General features: G+C 35.9%; 1 protein-coding gene across 2 annotated transcripts; it reads right to left on the bottom strand.

Annotated features, from left to right (window-relative positions):
* Positions 1-15: 15 nt before the first annotated feature.
* On the bottom strand, positions 16-14,510 carry styk1a (serine/threonine/tyrosine kinase 1a). 2 transcript variants are annotated; one of them, XM_046844266.1, is made up of 10 exons: positions 14,305-14,510; positions 11,988-12,043; positions 9,233-9,409; positions 7,363-7,595; positions 6,344-6,525; positions 5,093-5,173; positions 4,696-4,910; positions 3,931-3,971; positions 3,594-3,690; positions 16-1,905 (listed from the first exon to the last, which is right to left on the bottom strand). In XM_046844266.1, the coding sequence occupies exons 4-10, from the start codon at positions 7,553-7,555 to the stop codon at positions 1,710-1,712; spliced, it is 1,005 nt and encodes a 334-aa protein (XP_046700222.1). In that variant the 5' UTR covers positions 7,556-7,595; positions 9,233-9,409; positions 11,988-12,043; positions 14,305-14,510; the 3' UTR covers positions 16-1,709. The 2 variants fall into 2 exon arrangements, with proteins under 2 accessions (XP_046700222.1, XP_046700220.1); XM_046844264.1 differs by lacking the exon at positions 9,233-9,409.
* Positions 14,511-14,718: the final 208 nt, after the last annotated feature.

Genomic DNA, 14,718 nt, shown 5'->3' with positions numbered 1-14,718 from the left:
AATACTGTATAAAAAAGACAACAGAAACTCAAGCCCGGGGTTTTAAAATATTTATCTTTCATTTTGACTCGATTCTGGTCTGTATATCATATAATAAATAGAGAGTCGGTTCAGTGACATTACTGTCTCCGAGTGCATTTGACTCAATAAAAAATGTCCACCGCTAAAGCTTAAATGATTTAAATACAATTATAAATACATCCCAGTCAAAAGTAAAACTGTCAGATACACAATTCCTGTGCTTCTATATAATGAATAAGGCAAGGATGGATTATGCATTAGAAATGAAGGAGATTGAACCATCTGAATCGTTCGAATCGATTCAGTTAAACGATTCAGCTCAGCAATTCCCAGACTGTAAATTGTGTAGTTTGGAAGCTTTGTATGAATACATAAACAGAAATATTCAAAATAATGGCAATTTAATGCTGATAACACTTCAATTTTGTGATTTGCAATTATATTTCAAAAGTTTGGACACACCTTCTGTTTCAGTGGTTTTATTTTTAACATTACTACTGGAGACATCTGAACTATGAAAGCACACGCATGAAATTATGTAGTAAACAAAAAGTGTGAAACAAAACAGAATATGTTTTTGCCCTGTCAATTTCATTTGCGACATTTCTTGCCTTCTTAATGCACTTTAAACAATCAATTGTCTTGTGCAGAGAAGAGGGCGAGTACAGAGTCAATACCTCCATTAGTGCTACTACAACTATACAAATATTATGGGAAGAAACTCTTTGTTAAGTAAAGAGAAAAGAGAGTTCAGCACTATTTTAAGAAATGCAATGTGAGTCAATCAGAAAAATCTCAAGAACTTAATCCCCAAATTCAGTTTTCAGAATCGGCAAACGCTATGATGAAACAGGCTCTCATAAGGACCGTCCCATGAAAATAAGACCAAGTGCTAGCTCTGTTGCAGAGGATAAGTTTACTTGAAATACCAGCCTCAGAAACCTCAAACATAAATGCTTCTTGGAGTTCTCAGAGTTCTCGGAGTCCATCTCAGGTCTGATGAGTCCAAGATTTTTTGGTTTTAACCATCATTTCTTTGTTAGATCTACAGAGGGCGAAGGAAAAGCATCTAACATATACTCAACACCTCTGGGAACCCCTCAAGATTGTTGGAAAATCTTCATCCAGGTGACTACAAAATGAGGCTGATTTAGAAAATGCCAAGAGTGTGCAAAGTATTATGTATTTTTACATAACTTTAACACAAATTTAACATAAAGTTCTTTTATAGTTCGGATGTCTTCAATGTTGATGTTGAAAATAATAAAAATAAAGAAAATCACAGAAGAAGGTGTTTTCAAACTTTTGACTGGTACTCTATGTACATAATTAAGAAATATTACAAAAAGTAACAGTAATAACATACTGTAGTAATAACCTACTATAATTGCATTTATACATAAGTTCTATAAACAAGAATCTAACATGGAGTAAGTGACATTTCCTACAATCAGGTTTTATATGCTACTTATTTGTTACAGAAGTTTATGTAAGTTAGCAAGTTAAAATCATTTTGGTTTGCAGTGTCTGCCATGCACCAACCACAGCACCTCCTCCCCCTCAGCACACCACAACCCACACAGAATGAATAAATATATACTACTACAAATGTATACATGCATTTCACTGTAGGTGGATTTAGTTTGTGTGAAGATCAACATCTCTGAAAATGTCCACGTGAAAGTGTGTTAAAGGGCAGCAAAATTGTAAGCCTCTCCGTAGCCAGATTCCTGCATGTACTTCTCAATATCCAGTGACTCAGTTGCTTGAAGTACAACCGTGTCATTGGCATGACTCTCAGCTACTTGGAGCATTGAAATTACGTCCTTCAGTGGAGCTCGGTCTTGTGGTCTCCACTGACAACATGCCTTAATGATGGAGTATCTGAAAAATATACACTTTATAATAAATATGGATGTTATAATATTAAAATTCAAAAACAACAACTGCTATTATTATTATTATTATTATTATTATTATTATTATTATTATTATTATTACTTCAAACAACTTTTTGTTGTCCAATATTCACTCAGATCACTTGTCAGAACAAAATGTTTCAAAGGACAAATTAAAGAATGTGTTAACATTCAAATCTGTTCTTTCGCCACCAAACTTAAGTATTTTTTAGGACTACACCCCTAATGTATCTCAGCAATGATTTCCACACTGATGCACATCTTCATGACATTGTCTTGAGCCTATGCAAGATCTGTAGCATTCCTGACCACAGGTCAAAGAAGCAACAGTCAACAAGCAATAGTGGTACTATTAGTAGAGGCCCATATATCAGGAGTGAAGTGACAAATGACTCTAAAACCGATTTGCCTTAAGTTGTGGCTCTGCTGTCCTGCCATTGATTAGGTAACAGTTGCAACACACCTGTGAATGTGTGGCTGACCGTGTTTATGTGTTTGGTCTGAAAAATCCTTCCTGCAATTTCAATTATTTTTAGTATTCAAGCAAACTATACAGCAGGGATATGCAAAGTTTTAGCAGTAAACATTTAAAATACAATCCATGAGCTTCTTTAGTAAAGATTTATTTTATGAAACACTGTTTCTAATGTCCAAAAACAACAGTCTAAGACTACTTATAACTACAATACCCACATCAACCACAGCCTGCCACCAGATTACAATTTGTACAGACCTGATTTCAAGTCCCACCACACATTTGTCATGTGTATTGGCTTTTATTGCCATTTTTGCCATATACAGATGGGCCTGTATACAATGAAACAAAACAACGTTTCTCCAGGACCAGGGATCTACACGGAGGTGGAACTGAACTTAAGTAGATTTAATTTTTTGGTATCAGCTTTTTTTTTTTTTTCAGAAAACTTTTTACTTTTATTTATTACATATTTTACACAAATGTCTAAACTTTCTACTTCTTATAATTTCAAACCAGGCTCGTTAATTTAGTGTTAATCTATATTGCATGGCTTTTTCAACCAACCATTAGTGTATAATTTCCTGGCTCTCACGCACCACAGATGAAGGCTAGCCTATGAAGCCTAACAACGAACAAGGCAGAAGTCAACGAGAAGAGGAAGTCAGTGATGTAAACATGACTGAGAGCAGACACATTCCTGATCACCTGATCATCATCTTTTCTCTGATTGTGTTCTATATGGTGGATGTTCAGCCTGAATACATTCTTTAGATAACAACATTTAAAATTATTTTGTATTAATATATTAATAATGTGAGGTCCAGTTACCAGCGTGACACTAAAACAAGTAGGAGTAGCGACTACCTTTTACTTAAGTACATGTCAGATCCCAAACTTCTTTACTCTAACTTAAAAACAAAACAAAAACAAAACCAGTACATTAAGAACAATAGCACAGAGACTGTGCAGTGTGGACCAGTACAGAGAGCTAATGTGGATGTGAACTAAACTGCAAAGTGATTGTATATGTTATAGTAAATTCTGTAAATACATGATACAAAGTGTGTAAGATATATAAGATCATTTCTATCGAAGTGGTTCTTAGATAAATTTTTAAAGAAAATGTTAATATACACTTATAATACACACTTAATGTCATGTGCATGTTTACTTACATTGAGTTGGAACAGTTGATTGGTTTCTTTAAGGTTTTCCCTCTTTGTAAGTACTGCAGGAGTTCACTGGCCTTTACTTTAGGAAAGGGAGGTTCTCCTAAAATGGTGGTTTAGACTACATTAGATGTTGTACCATATTTTATGGAATTAAAATTTAACAGATTGACTCTTTTTAATCTGTCCAATATTGCAGCTAGCTAATTTCTGCAGTTGGGTACATTTCCAGCAGCTTGTTTATTTATAATGAAGTATAACACTGATACTTATAAAGGTGGTTTTAGTTCATGTTAAATATTAAGAAGATTGTAAAATTTGTGAATTTTTTAAACAAACTCACCTAATGTTACCATTTCATACAGCAAGACACCAAAGGACCATCTAAATTAGAAAAGATAAAAAATGACATGCTTGACCTCTTAACATCTCTTACAGTGAATAATTAAATCAACAATTTGTCATTTTTGGTAGCTGAAGGTCATTCTGGCATAAAAGTTATATCAAGAAGCTGAAGAATATTTCATGTTCATGTGCAAGCTATTTTGTAAATGTGTCTTCTCCTGCCATTTTTTATTCTCCTCAGCAAAACAAACACTACTTTCACAAAACATTACTTTCATTCCTCCAATTTCACTTTCATAAAGTAAAAAGCATTAATATTTTATTTTTAAAAAATTAAAAAAAAGAAAGAAATGCAATGAAGTCCAAGTAATTTTTTCCAAATTCAATGGCACATGCTCAGGGTTTTAGTCTTTTTTTTTTTTTTGCTGGCATCCTGAATATCAGGTAAGTGCTTTCTCCACTAGCTAAATACATAAGACTAACAGGGTGGATGTTACTTACTGTTTTTTTTTTAAAATATTATTTGTATTATTCTTCTGTAACATTAGCTGGTGGAATAAGTGAAGCTTCTTGCTAACAAATGCTAACAAGAGATTTTCATTTCTGTGCTTCCTTATATGGCTAATTGCTTCTGTGCCTTCTTATATTCCTTATATAAGTAGAAATGTGTTGACTTTCAGATTAATATAGGAACGCATTATTAATTGCATTGCCAAAAAAATTCCTCAAATTTGTAATGCATTGCAACCTTGAGATTACTCACACATCACTGCTTTCACTGACAGGTCGATAGGCTAACACCTCTGGAGCTTGCCACTTTCTCATCTCTAGTTCTGTCAAATCCCCTGAAGTCCCCATTTTCATTCTCCTACGAAAAGCCGGGCCAAAGCCCCAGAGCTTTACAGAAAGGTCTCGATCAACCAAGACACTTCGTGCACCAATGTTTCCATGAGTACATTTTTTACTGTGTAGATGTTCCTGTAATTTCAAGGTTAGACATAATTTCATATTGCTGTGCTTGAAAGTTTTGTAACCATTTAAAATACACCGATCATCACCAAGCTAATGTATATCTGAAAATAATTGATTCTGGATATTTCATGCAGCATTTTTGCACTGGGAAATTAAGTACCATGTGATCAGATCAATGTAGTACTGACCAGAGCGGAGGCGATTTGTCTTGCCATTGAGCAGAGCAGTTTTTCGGTAATAGCACATGGTGCCTCCAGACCTGTGGGACCCTGTATGGGTCAATGACAATGATTGTAAACATTACATTAGTTAAGTGTAACCAATACTTGACAATATATCATAATCACTAAAAGTTCTATATATATATACGCTGACCAGGCATAACATTGTGACATTATGAGCTGTGAAGATATAGTAGGCAGCAAGTGAGCATTTGTTCCTCAAAGTTGAGTTTCACAAGGGCAAAATTGTGACGTCTAGACGACTGGGTTAGAGCATCTCCAAAACTGTTGCTGGTCTGCAGTGGTCAGTATCTCTCCAAAGTGCTCCAATAAAGAACCAGCGGTGAACCTACAACAGGGTCACGGGCGGCCGAGGTTCATTGATGCGTGGTGAACGAAGGCTGGTCCGTGTGGGTCGATCCAACAGACAAGATCCTGTAGCTCAAACTAGGGGGGACCATCACAACATTAGGCAGGTGTTCATAATGTTATGCCTGATCGGTGTGTATATATACAAAACATACAGTACATGTAATGATACATATGCAATATCGTTATCTAAAGAATGCAAATAAAATGCTCTATTCTTCTGTATTTCCTTTGTAGCTACACAGTATGGGGAAAAGTTTGCTGACACCAAACCCAGCAAACCCAATACATCATTTAATAACCACTACTCTCTTGGGTTAGTCTTTTTGACTAGATTTTGGAGCACAGCTGTAAAGCTTTGGTGATAATTCAGCTTTAAGAGCATTAGTGGGGTCAGGTACTGATGAGGAGGTCAGGGGTGTATTCGGTGCTTTAGTTCATCCCAAAGTGTGGTTGGAACACCTCAAGATCTTCCACTGTATATTTACATTTATGGCATTTGGCAAATGTGTCCCAATCCGGAGCAATTCTTTCAAACTAATTAATTAGGGGCCCTATACCCTTCCAATTAACCACTAGCTACCACTTCCTGTTGCAATCTGTAATGCATCATGTCTACATAGAGCTTCTTTCTGTACAGAGGCATCATCATTCTGGACCAGGTTTGGGCCTGCTAGTTAAAGTGAAGGAAAATTGTCATGCTCTTCCATACAAAGATGCGTTTAAAGCTTGGGGAAGAACCAAATACGGGTCTACTGGTCAACATGCTTTTATCCATTAATAATTCATTAATAATTTTATTTTAGTATTTATTTGTCCATCTAGGCATTAACCATGTCCATACCACACCTTTCTGCATCTCCATAAGAATCCTAGAAGATCGTTGTTCTCCAAGCCCTCTAATATTATAATTAGGGGTGTCTTGTCCTTTATTACACCTAGTAGTCTGGGTAAGCAGGGATGTGGCTCTAGTTCTGAAAGGAAGTGGGCAAAGCTCAGGAAGACCTGGCGTTCCCTGGAATCGGCTGATTCTGCAATGGAGTACAAAGCATGGTAAAAGAGTTAAGATGATCATACTGCAGTTGCCCTCTTCTTTATCATGGTATTATAACTTACATGTGCAACATTTAGAGGAGAATGTAGGATTGTCAAATTTATATTAGCTATTAAATGCAGTCTCAGGGTTTAAATAAAACCAGACTTCTTGGTTATTGGATATTTGAGTATTTCTACATAGTAGAGATCTCAAATAAATGCTGATATTTAAAATCTGTTCCCATATACATTGTTGTATACGTACATTGTACATACATACACATACACACATATATATATATATATATATATATATATATATATATATATATATATATATATATATATATATATATATATATATACACATTTAAGTCCTAAAAGGCCATGCATTATATTTTGTTTTCTTCATGACTTAATTTTCGTGATCTTGGCATAACAAACATTATTATTTGTATAAAGGAAATGATATGCTCTTAAGAGCATGAGAGCATGTTCTAGAGGCAGCATCATGGATAATAACATAACCATTTGTGGCAGTGGACGTGTGGGTGGGCATGATCACAAGAAAATAAGAAAGAAAAAAATGATAATGCATGGCCTCTTAGGACTTAGGTGTATATGTCTAGTCAATGAAGACAATATGAAATAGCCAATGCATTAATATATAAATCCTTAAATATAATGGAAAATCTGATTTATAATAGGCAATTATTCATATTTACATGTGGTAGCCTCTTTCTAATGTTTTCAAAATGTAGTTGCTATAAAGCACAACCCTAATAAGGTGTTTACTTTAATAAAACAATCATCTATTTATGTGATGTTTATACCATTGAGCACCCGTAAGACCACTGGCTTCTGGTCTAGACTGGCCTGGTAGAGTGTGACTGTCTTATCTGGTTTTATTGTGAAAGACTGGGGCAGTGGGGCGATTTGCTCAAAAGAACAATGCTGCCGCTCAGTGGCCAACTGTGGTTCTGCAAGCTGTCTGCTGGCCACGTTTTTCTGTGTTTGGACTGTCATAGGCACAGCTTCATACTCCAAGGGGTTCAGCTCTGAGGTGCTATAAAAGACCAAAGAAGAAACATGCAGATTTGTAAAACTGTAAAATAGATATATAAACAAATTTTACACTAACAATATGTATTTCCCATACAGAAATCTGATATATGGCCATATATAAACATATATATAATGTTATAATGATATATGTGAACATATTTGTATTTCCATTGGTTGCTTGAGACATATATAATAAAGTATCTGCAAGAGTGAAAGGGAAAGTTCATAGGACTGTGGTGAGACCTGCGATGTTGTATGTTTTAGAGACAGTGGCTTTGAGTAAAAGACAGGAGGTGGAGCTGGAGGTAGCAGAGCTGAAGATGTTGAGGTTTTCGTTGGGAGTGACGACGATGGACAGGATTAGAAACGAGTTTATTAGAGGGACAGAGCATGTAGGACGTTTTAGAGACAAGGTGGGGGAGGTGAGATTGAGATGGTTTGGACATGTGCAGAGGAGGGTTATGGTTAGGACATGGGGTATATCGGTGAAGAATGCTGAGGATGGAGCCAGGAGGTGGAAAAGAGGAAGGCCAAAGATGAGGTTTATGTATGTGGTGAGGGAAGACATGCAGGTAGTTGGTTTGAAAGAGGCAGATGTAAAGGACGGAGGGGTATGGAGACGAATGATCCGCTGTGGTGACCCCTAATGGGAGCAGCCGAGAAGAAGGAGACGACACTTTTTCTATGATTATTTCCCATTTATATATGCCATTCATGTATTTCATATATTAAAAACATATTTAATTTACACACACACACACACACACACACACACACACACACACACACACACACACACACACACACACACACACACTCACACACACATATTATGATAGCTTGAAAAAGGATCCCTGCTTTAGATGGTATTATGGCCCAGAGGTAAGTCAGATTGGGGTGCATGCCTACAATTTAGTGCGTTGTGTCATTAATGGTATCACCAGATGAAGCTTTAGACCAAGTCACTCCCAAGCATGGAATGCTGATGCATAGAATGCACATTGCTAAAGATACAATAGCTGTTTGGCTGCTAGCACTGGACCGGATTGCCTTTACTGAACACTTGATTTCTTTAATGCAGACCTCTCTATTACATATGTTCTGTGAAACAAGACATATTAATGATAGGGATCTGTTCATGAAGCCTATGTATTAAGGATAGTGCCAAGGATAATGTCTGCATCATGCCAAGAATCCTGGTTGATGCAATTCTGCATCATTTCAATTATATAACTATGAATGTTGTTGGGAGGTTGCACCTTGGCATTCCATTCTTAATGGGGTATTGCTTTGTGATTGCTCAACGTGAAACAAACAGTACTGTGGATTAAAAAACAGAAATGACGGCCCTGCTTAACTAATCAGTAGCATAATGTGCAACTCCTTGTATACAGTATGCTTTTGAGATTTTTCAATACATTCGCAAAGTCCTCATGACCATAAATATATTCAAATGGATCACAAATACCTGAGTTTGCTCAAAAATGGCCTTCTATAGAATTGGCAGTGGAAGTTAGAATAAGGTGTACGTTTCATTTTATTTGAGTATTTCATTTAAATATTTTATATTTGATTATTTTTGAAAATAATGCATGCACAAAACCATGGGAGATGTCAAACAGGGATTATTCTTCATACCATCGATGCCTTGCAGGTGCTGCTTCTTGTTACTGTGGTGTTGTCTATGTGAATTATATTGTATCATCTCCTGGTCATTGAAGAGCCTCAGACAACATAAAAGTATCATTACACAGAGGAATGCCACCAGGAGTAGCACTGGAATCACTATGATTTCCTGTTGATACACCTTAATTACTGAAAGAGAGAGAGAGAGAGAAAGAGAGAGAGAGAGAGAGAGAGAGGAGAGATTTGGGAGAGAGAAAATGATTTTGCCGTACCTCCTTCTTCAAAAGAAATCAAATATTAAAAGCTATTTATATATTTATTTAAGTCAATTTTTCATTTGTATAATTCCTTCTTATGCTTTCATTTTAACCTGCTAAGTTTTAAAGTTATTTACTTACAAGTACTTTGCATATTCACATTGCATATGCCAAACTCTAGTCAGAAATTTCAATGCATGAATCTTTTTTTTCATGAAATTCTCACATCCATAGCGAGACCTTTTAACCAGATCATGGAGTGGGGCTCCTGTCAATACCTACAAGGAAGACAACCTCCTTCACAGAATGATATGTCAGTAATGCCAGATTCAATCTACTGGTTTGAAAACCTGTGCTATATGGTTTTGAGCCGTATCAATAGATTCCAGCACTAAAATGGCTGCCACTGATACTGTTCTTTTTAGCATTAAAAGCATTAGACTAGCAAGTATTCTGGAGAAAAGTTAGTCAGTACACCAGATCCAGCTGATAGGGTGCAGAATATCAGACCATGTACTCAGGGCTCTTGCATTCACTACCCTGTTGGTGATTTACACTATTCAACCTAACTGACAAACACAGTTGACCTTGCTGAGAATGCAAAATCCCCCTTCCAGGTTAATCGTGCTGTAAACAAATGCAAAAGTGGAAAGAAAAGTCATGCTGGACAGCACTTGTTGCTGATTTGTATGCGATATAAAACAAATCACCTGCAAAGAACAAATCAAGGCTATCTGTAAATTGTTGCTGATTCCTAAGCAATATTAGAAGGCTCAGCCACAGAAAAGGAAATATCTCAAGAACATGGTGAAGCCAGTTGTGGCCCAATGCATCATGCTCCATTAAACTGTCTGGTCCTGCAAAAGGGAACAATGTTGAGCAGTATCTTGACTTATCATTGGATGGAGATCCACATAGACCTTGCCAATCTTTTCTCTTGCTCTGGGCTTCCATCCTGAACCATATCGGCTCCTCCAGTATACAACCCCAACACATGAGCCCCAAAACATCAAAGGAGCTTTTAAGTAACCCAACATGTGGCCAAAGCAGGTAGATACATTTAATCGACAGATGTTTTGTTGATAATTTCTGATTGTAAATTAAGGGACCACATGGACCGGTGTCCATAATGAGGACCTTGTGGGTTCCTCAATTTGAAAACTGGGGTGCAGTGCCATGTAGACCGTTCTTTTTCATGACAGCTTTTGTGGTGGCTGGTTTTGGTGGTTCTGCCATTTTTAGTGGTAACCACACTTCATTCTATGCATTACCTTACTAGATGATTCAATTAATAGCGAGATATCCTTTAGATATGTATTTTAGATTTGTGTTATTTCACAAATGCTTGCAATATGGCACTACAAAGTTAAAGAAATCATTATATTGGGCCATAGTAGATCTTGCAACAAATGGAATTGTAAAAAAGAATGATTTGGTCTAGGTGTTTTTCACAGTTGTGTAGAATTCTTTGCTGTGCAGAGCCACTGTGCTTAATCATTATTAAATTAAAAATTGTGTTTTACAATTTGATAGCTAATAAAACTTGATAACAGCAAATAATATCGACATAGAAATTCCAGCCAACACATCTGGTAGACAGAACTTTAGTGAAGTTTTGACTTTTGGGGGTAAAAGACCTACACTATATGAAACAGTCACACATTTCCATGTAGAGAATAGAATTTGATGTACATGTGGTCTGACAGGAACGATATGTACTTGTCAACTAGAGGTCCAAGTGTTGTTTTCTCTACTATTAAATCTTAAACAATTAGCTTAAGTTTATTATGTTGGTCCACGTTTATCATCACTGACATGCCATGTTCACCCAGATGCCTGGTACACCCGGTATACAGAAAACAGGTTTTGCTTGTTCAGTGGGTGGACAGACCAAGTGTGTATTTTCATTCTCATGATTACAATGTAGACTGTCATTCTCATGTTGCTTCAGTAGATCTGCATAGTTAAAACATAAGACTGGCATAAAGCTCTTCAAAAATCTGACATCCTTCAGCTTTAATTGTTTTGTTTTAATCGATGTTGTTCATTAAGTTCTTTCAGATCTCCAGCACCTAACCCCAAATTACAAATTTAGTGATGTGATCCAAATTATAGCATGATGATGCCAGTAAAGCCTGTATGCCCTCGATATTCTTGATAGACTTCTATTGTTTACAACAATGGCATAAAAGTGAAACAAATCCTAAAGAAAAACGATGCCTTGTTTAACTCTAGTAATTAATGTTTTTTTTTTTTTTAGAAGTAATTCACACCTAGGGGCAATTTAGCATAAAGAAAAATGCTTATTGACATGTTTTGGACAATGGGAAGAAAACTTACATAAACACAGTAAACACAAGTAACCTGAGTATTGGTATGTATGTGTGTGTTGAAGGGGGGCATGCTGAACAATGCACCACCATGACACCATAATTCAAGAACTTGACATATCAAATACTGTGCACATGTTATAATTTTGTGACCTAACTTGAAGAAATTGAGCTACTTACTGCATAACCTGTCTGCTGAATCACACAGGCTTGTTACATTAGTTGAGCTCGACATGCTGTGAAAAGAAAACACACAATCAAAAATATCACCTGCTAATAGTGAATGGACAGAAAATGACTGAAGTGTTAGTAAGAACACGGAGGAAATACAGAAGTTATTTAGTTTCGAGTCTTTCATGTAGAAGGATTTTGCTTTTCAGGTGTAGAAAAGCTCAGACATGCAGTGGGTAATTGAATTTATTGAAAGTTAGTTAAAGTGATTAGGAATTAATTTAGCAAATGGGTAATATTTGTACGGGTAATACTTTAAATGGTTTGGGTAAAATAATTTTTGTTTTAAACATTTATGAAAGCAATGTATTATATCTAATGGTAGACTAATACTGTATTTAAAATAACATTAACTAGTCATCTATGCAACTTTAAACTCTCAAAATACATAATACTTTTCTACCTGTCTGCCAATACAGTGTCAATGCAATTTTATGTGGACAAAAGTATTGGGACACCTGATTGTCCAGCCATATGTGCTTATTTGTTAGGGCACACAATTCTGTAGGATGTCTTTGGATGTGCTGGCATTAAATTTTAACCTTTACTTGAACTAGCAGACCCAATCCTGTCTTAGCATGTCAAAACCCCTGTGCACAAAGTGAGTGAAGATATGGTTTACATAAGGTGGAGTGGAAGATCTTGAGTGGTCTGCTATAGAGCTCCTACCTCACCCCTAATGAACATCTTTGGGATGAATTGGAACACTGACTGCACCCCAGGCCTCCTCACCCTACACCAGTACATAACTTTATTAAAACCATTGTGGCTACATGTGCACAAATCTTCATAACTACGCTCCAAAATCTAGTGGAACATCTTCCCAGAAGAGTGGAGGATATCATAACAGCACATGGGGACTAAATGTGGAATGCGATGTTCTCAAACCACATACTGTAAGAATCTTAAAGCCCGGTATCCACAAACGTCTGTTTATGTAAGTGTATATGAATGTTTCTGATCAGAAAATAACCATTTTGGTGCCATTTGTGGCTGGTTGGACAGTATCTGCTGGGGTTACTGCCTATAGAAGGTGACAACTATTTAAATAAATATTTTGGAAAAAATATTTATGTGCCATTGCATATTTCAATTAAAAATAGCAAAAAAGGTAAAAAAAAATGTCCCTTTTTCTTAATTCACATTTAAAGTGTCAACTTATTTTTAATAACAAATTGTTTAATATCTAAAAAATATAATAAAATATGTATAACTATTTAGCATATATATATATATATATATATATATATATATATATATATATATAATTATAGAGGTATTTCTACTACATCAAATGTCAAATGCAAATGTTACAAATGCATTTAAAAGTTTGGGCTTTAAGAAAAAATCTGCATACAGAGGAAAGAAAACTGTGTATTCTCACACATATCTGTGGATATTGTAAGGAGTGGAAATGATCCAATCAGCAAATCATGCAGCAACGATGAATTGCAACAAATTATGCAAAAAAAGATCAAGAGCTTCAGTTAATATTCACATCAGTCAAAACTGGGGGAAAATGTGATATGTGACCTTGGCTGAGGCACTATTGCTGGTTAGTGTATTTCAGAAACTGCTGATTTCACAGAATGTTTGCACACATTGCTTTGTAGGGTTTATGAATAAGGGTTTGAAGATCATTGAACATCCGATGAGCAGCAGTCAGTGGGTACAATTTTACTAAAACTGAACTGCTGAATGTTGAAATATGTCGTCTTTTCCAGACTTTGACTGCATCAGACCTGTATCAGCATGATGTTATGATTTGCACTGCTGCCAAATGATTTGCATATTAAAAGAATCAGAATGAAACAGCAGCTGTACAGATGTAGGCACAGGTACAGGTTCATGCCACACATTACATTGCACGAAAATATTTGTGTAGTCATGACGCATTGTCTTTATTTCCAACTATTTTTACCTGTTACTCAACCTGTTCATCTGCATTGCTCTGCATTACTTGCACATGCAGATTATTAACGAAAACAGAAATGGATTACAAACTGAAGTATATTACAGTATATTGCTTTACCCTCAAGCCCTAAATAATGTAATTAAACCCTTAAAAATTGTATCTAATCTTTTTTATATATGTCATTCAGCTGGGATTACTCTCGTATGTTACATTGGTGTTACATACAGAATAATTTTCGTACGTTTTCAATACTATCATTTAATGCTATCATGTCCTGTTTTATTATACAATTTCAAAGTATAACATCATAACAATGAACTGCAGAGATTGTAAAAAACCAAGTCAACTTACATGCCAAAATGTGTAGCACCATTTGAGTATGCTGGTTTGTCTTGTTATCTTTCCATAATCTTGTCTTCTGTGGTAGATTTAGTTGATAACAATTGAATCCAACATCCCAGACATGGTATTTTTTGGATCGGCTAGATTGATTTCCTTCACCCCGTGTACTGTCTGCCTAACTGTAGGCATCCAACTTGCATGTTTTGCTTTCCTTAACAAGTTTCCTCACTTCAATGGTATGCCCTTCCCTAACCAGTATTTCCTCATTTCCACACCCAGATTTTTCTTACCGGAAACAAATTTTGACCACAAAGTAATGTGTATGTTAATGGAATAATCAGTTATGGCTAACCCAAGGGACAGAGGAATCAGGGCTTTACTATATTTATATAGTTCATATAGTTCTTTGTGAAGTCCTCATTT

This window comes from Silurus meridionalis, chromosome 29 (genome assembly GCF_014805685.1).
Source record: "Silurus meridionalis isolate SWU-2019-XX chromosome 29, ASM1480568v1, whole genome shotgun sequence".
NCBI classification, from domain to species: Eukaryota; Metazoa; Chordata; class Actinopteri; order Siluriformes; family Siluridae; genus Silurus; species Silurus meridionalis.
Note: the sequence above shows the minus strand (reverse complement) of the source record. Positions and strands in the feature narration are given on the sequence as shown.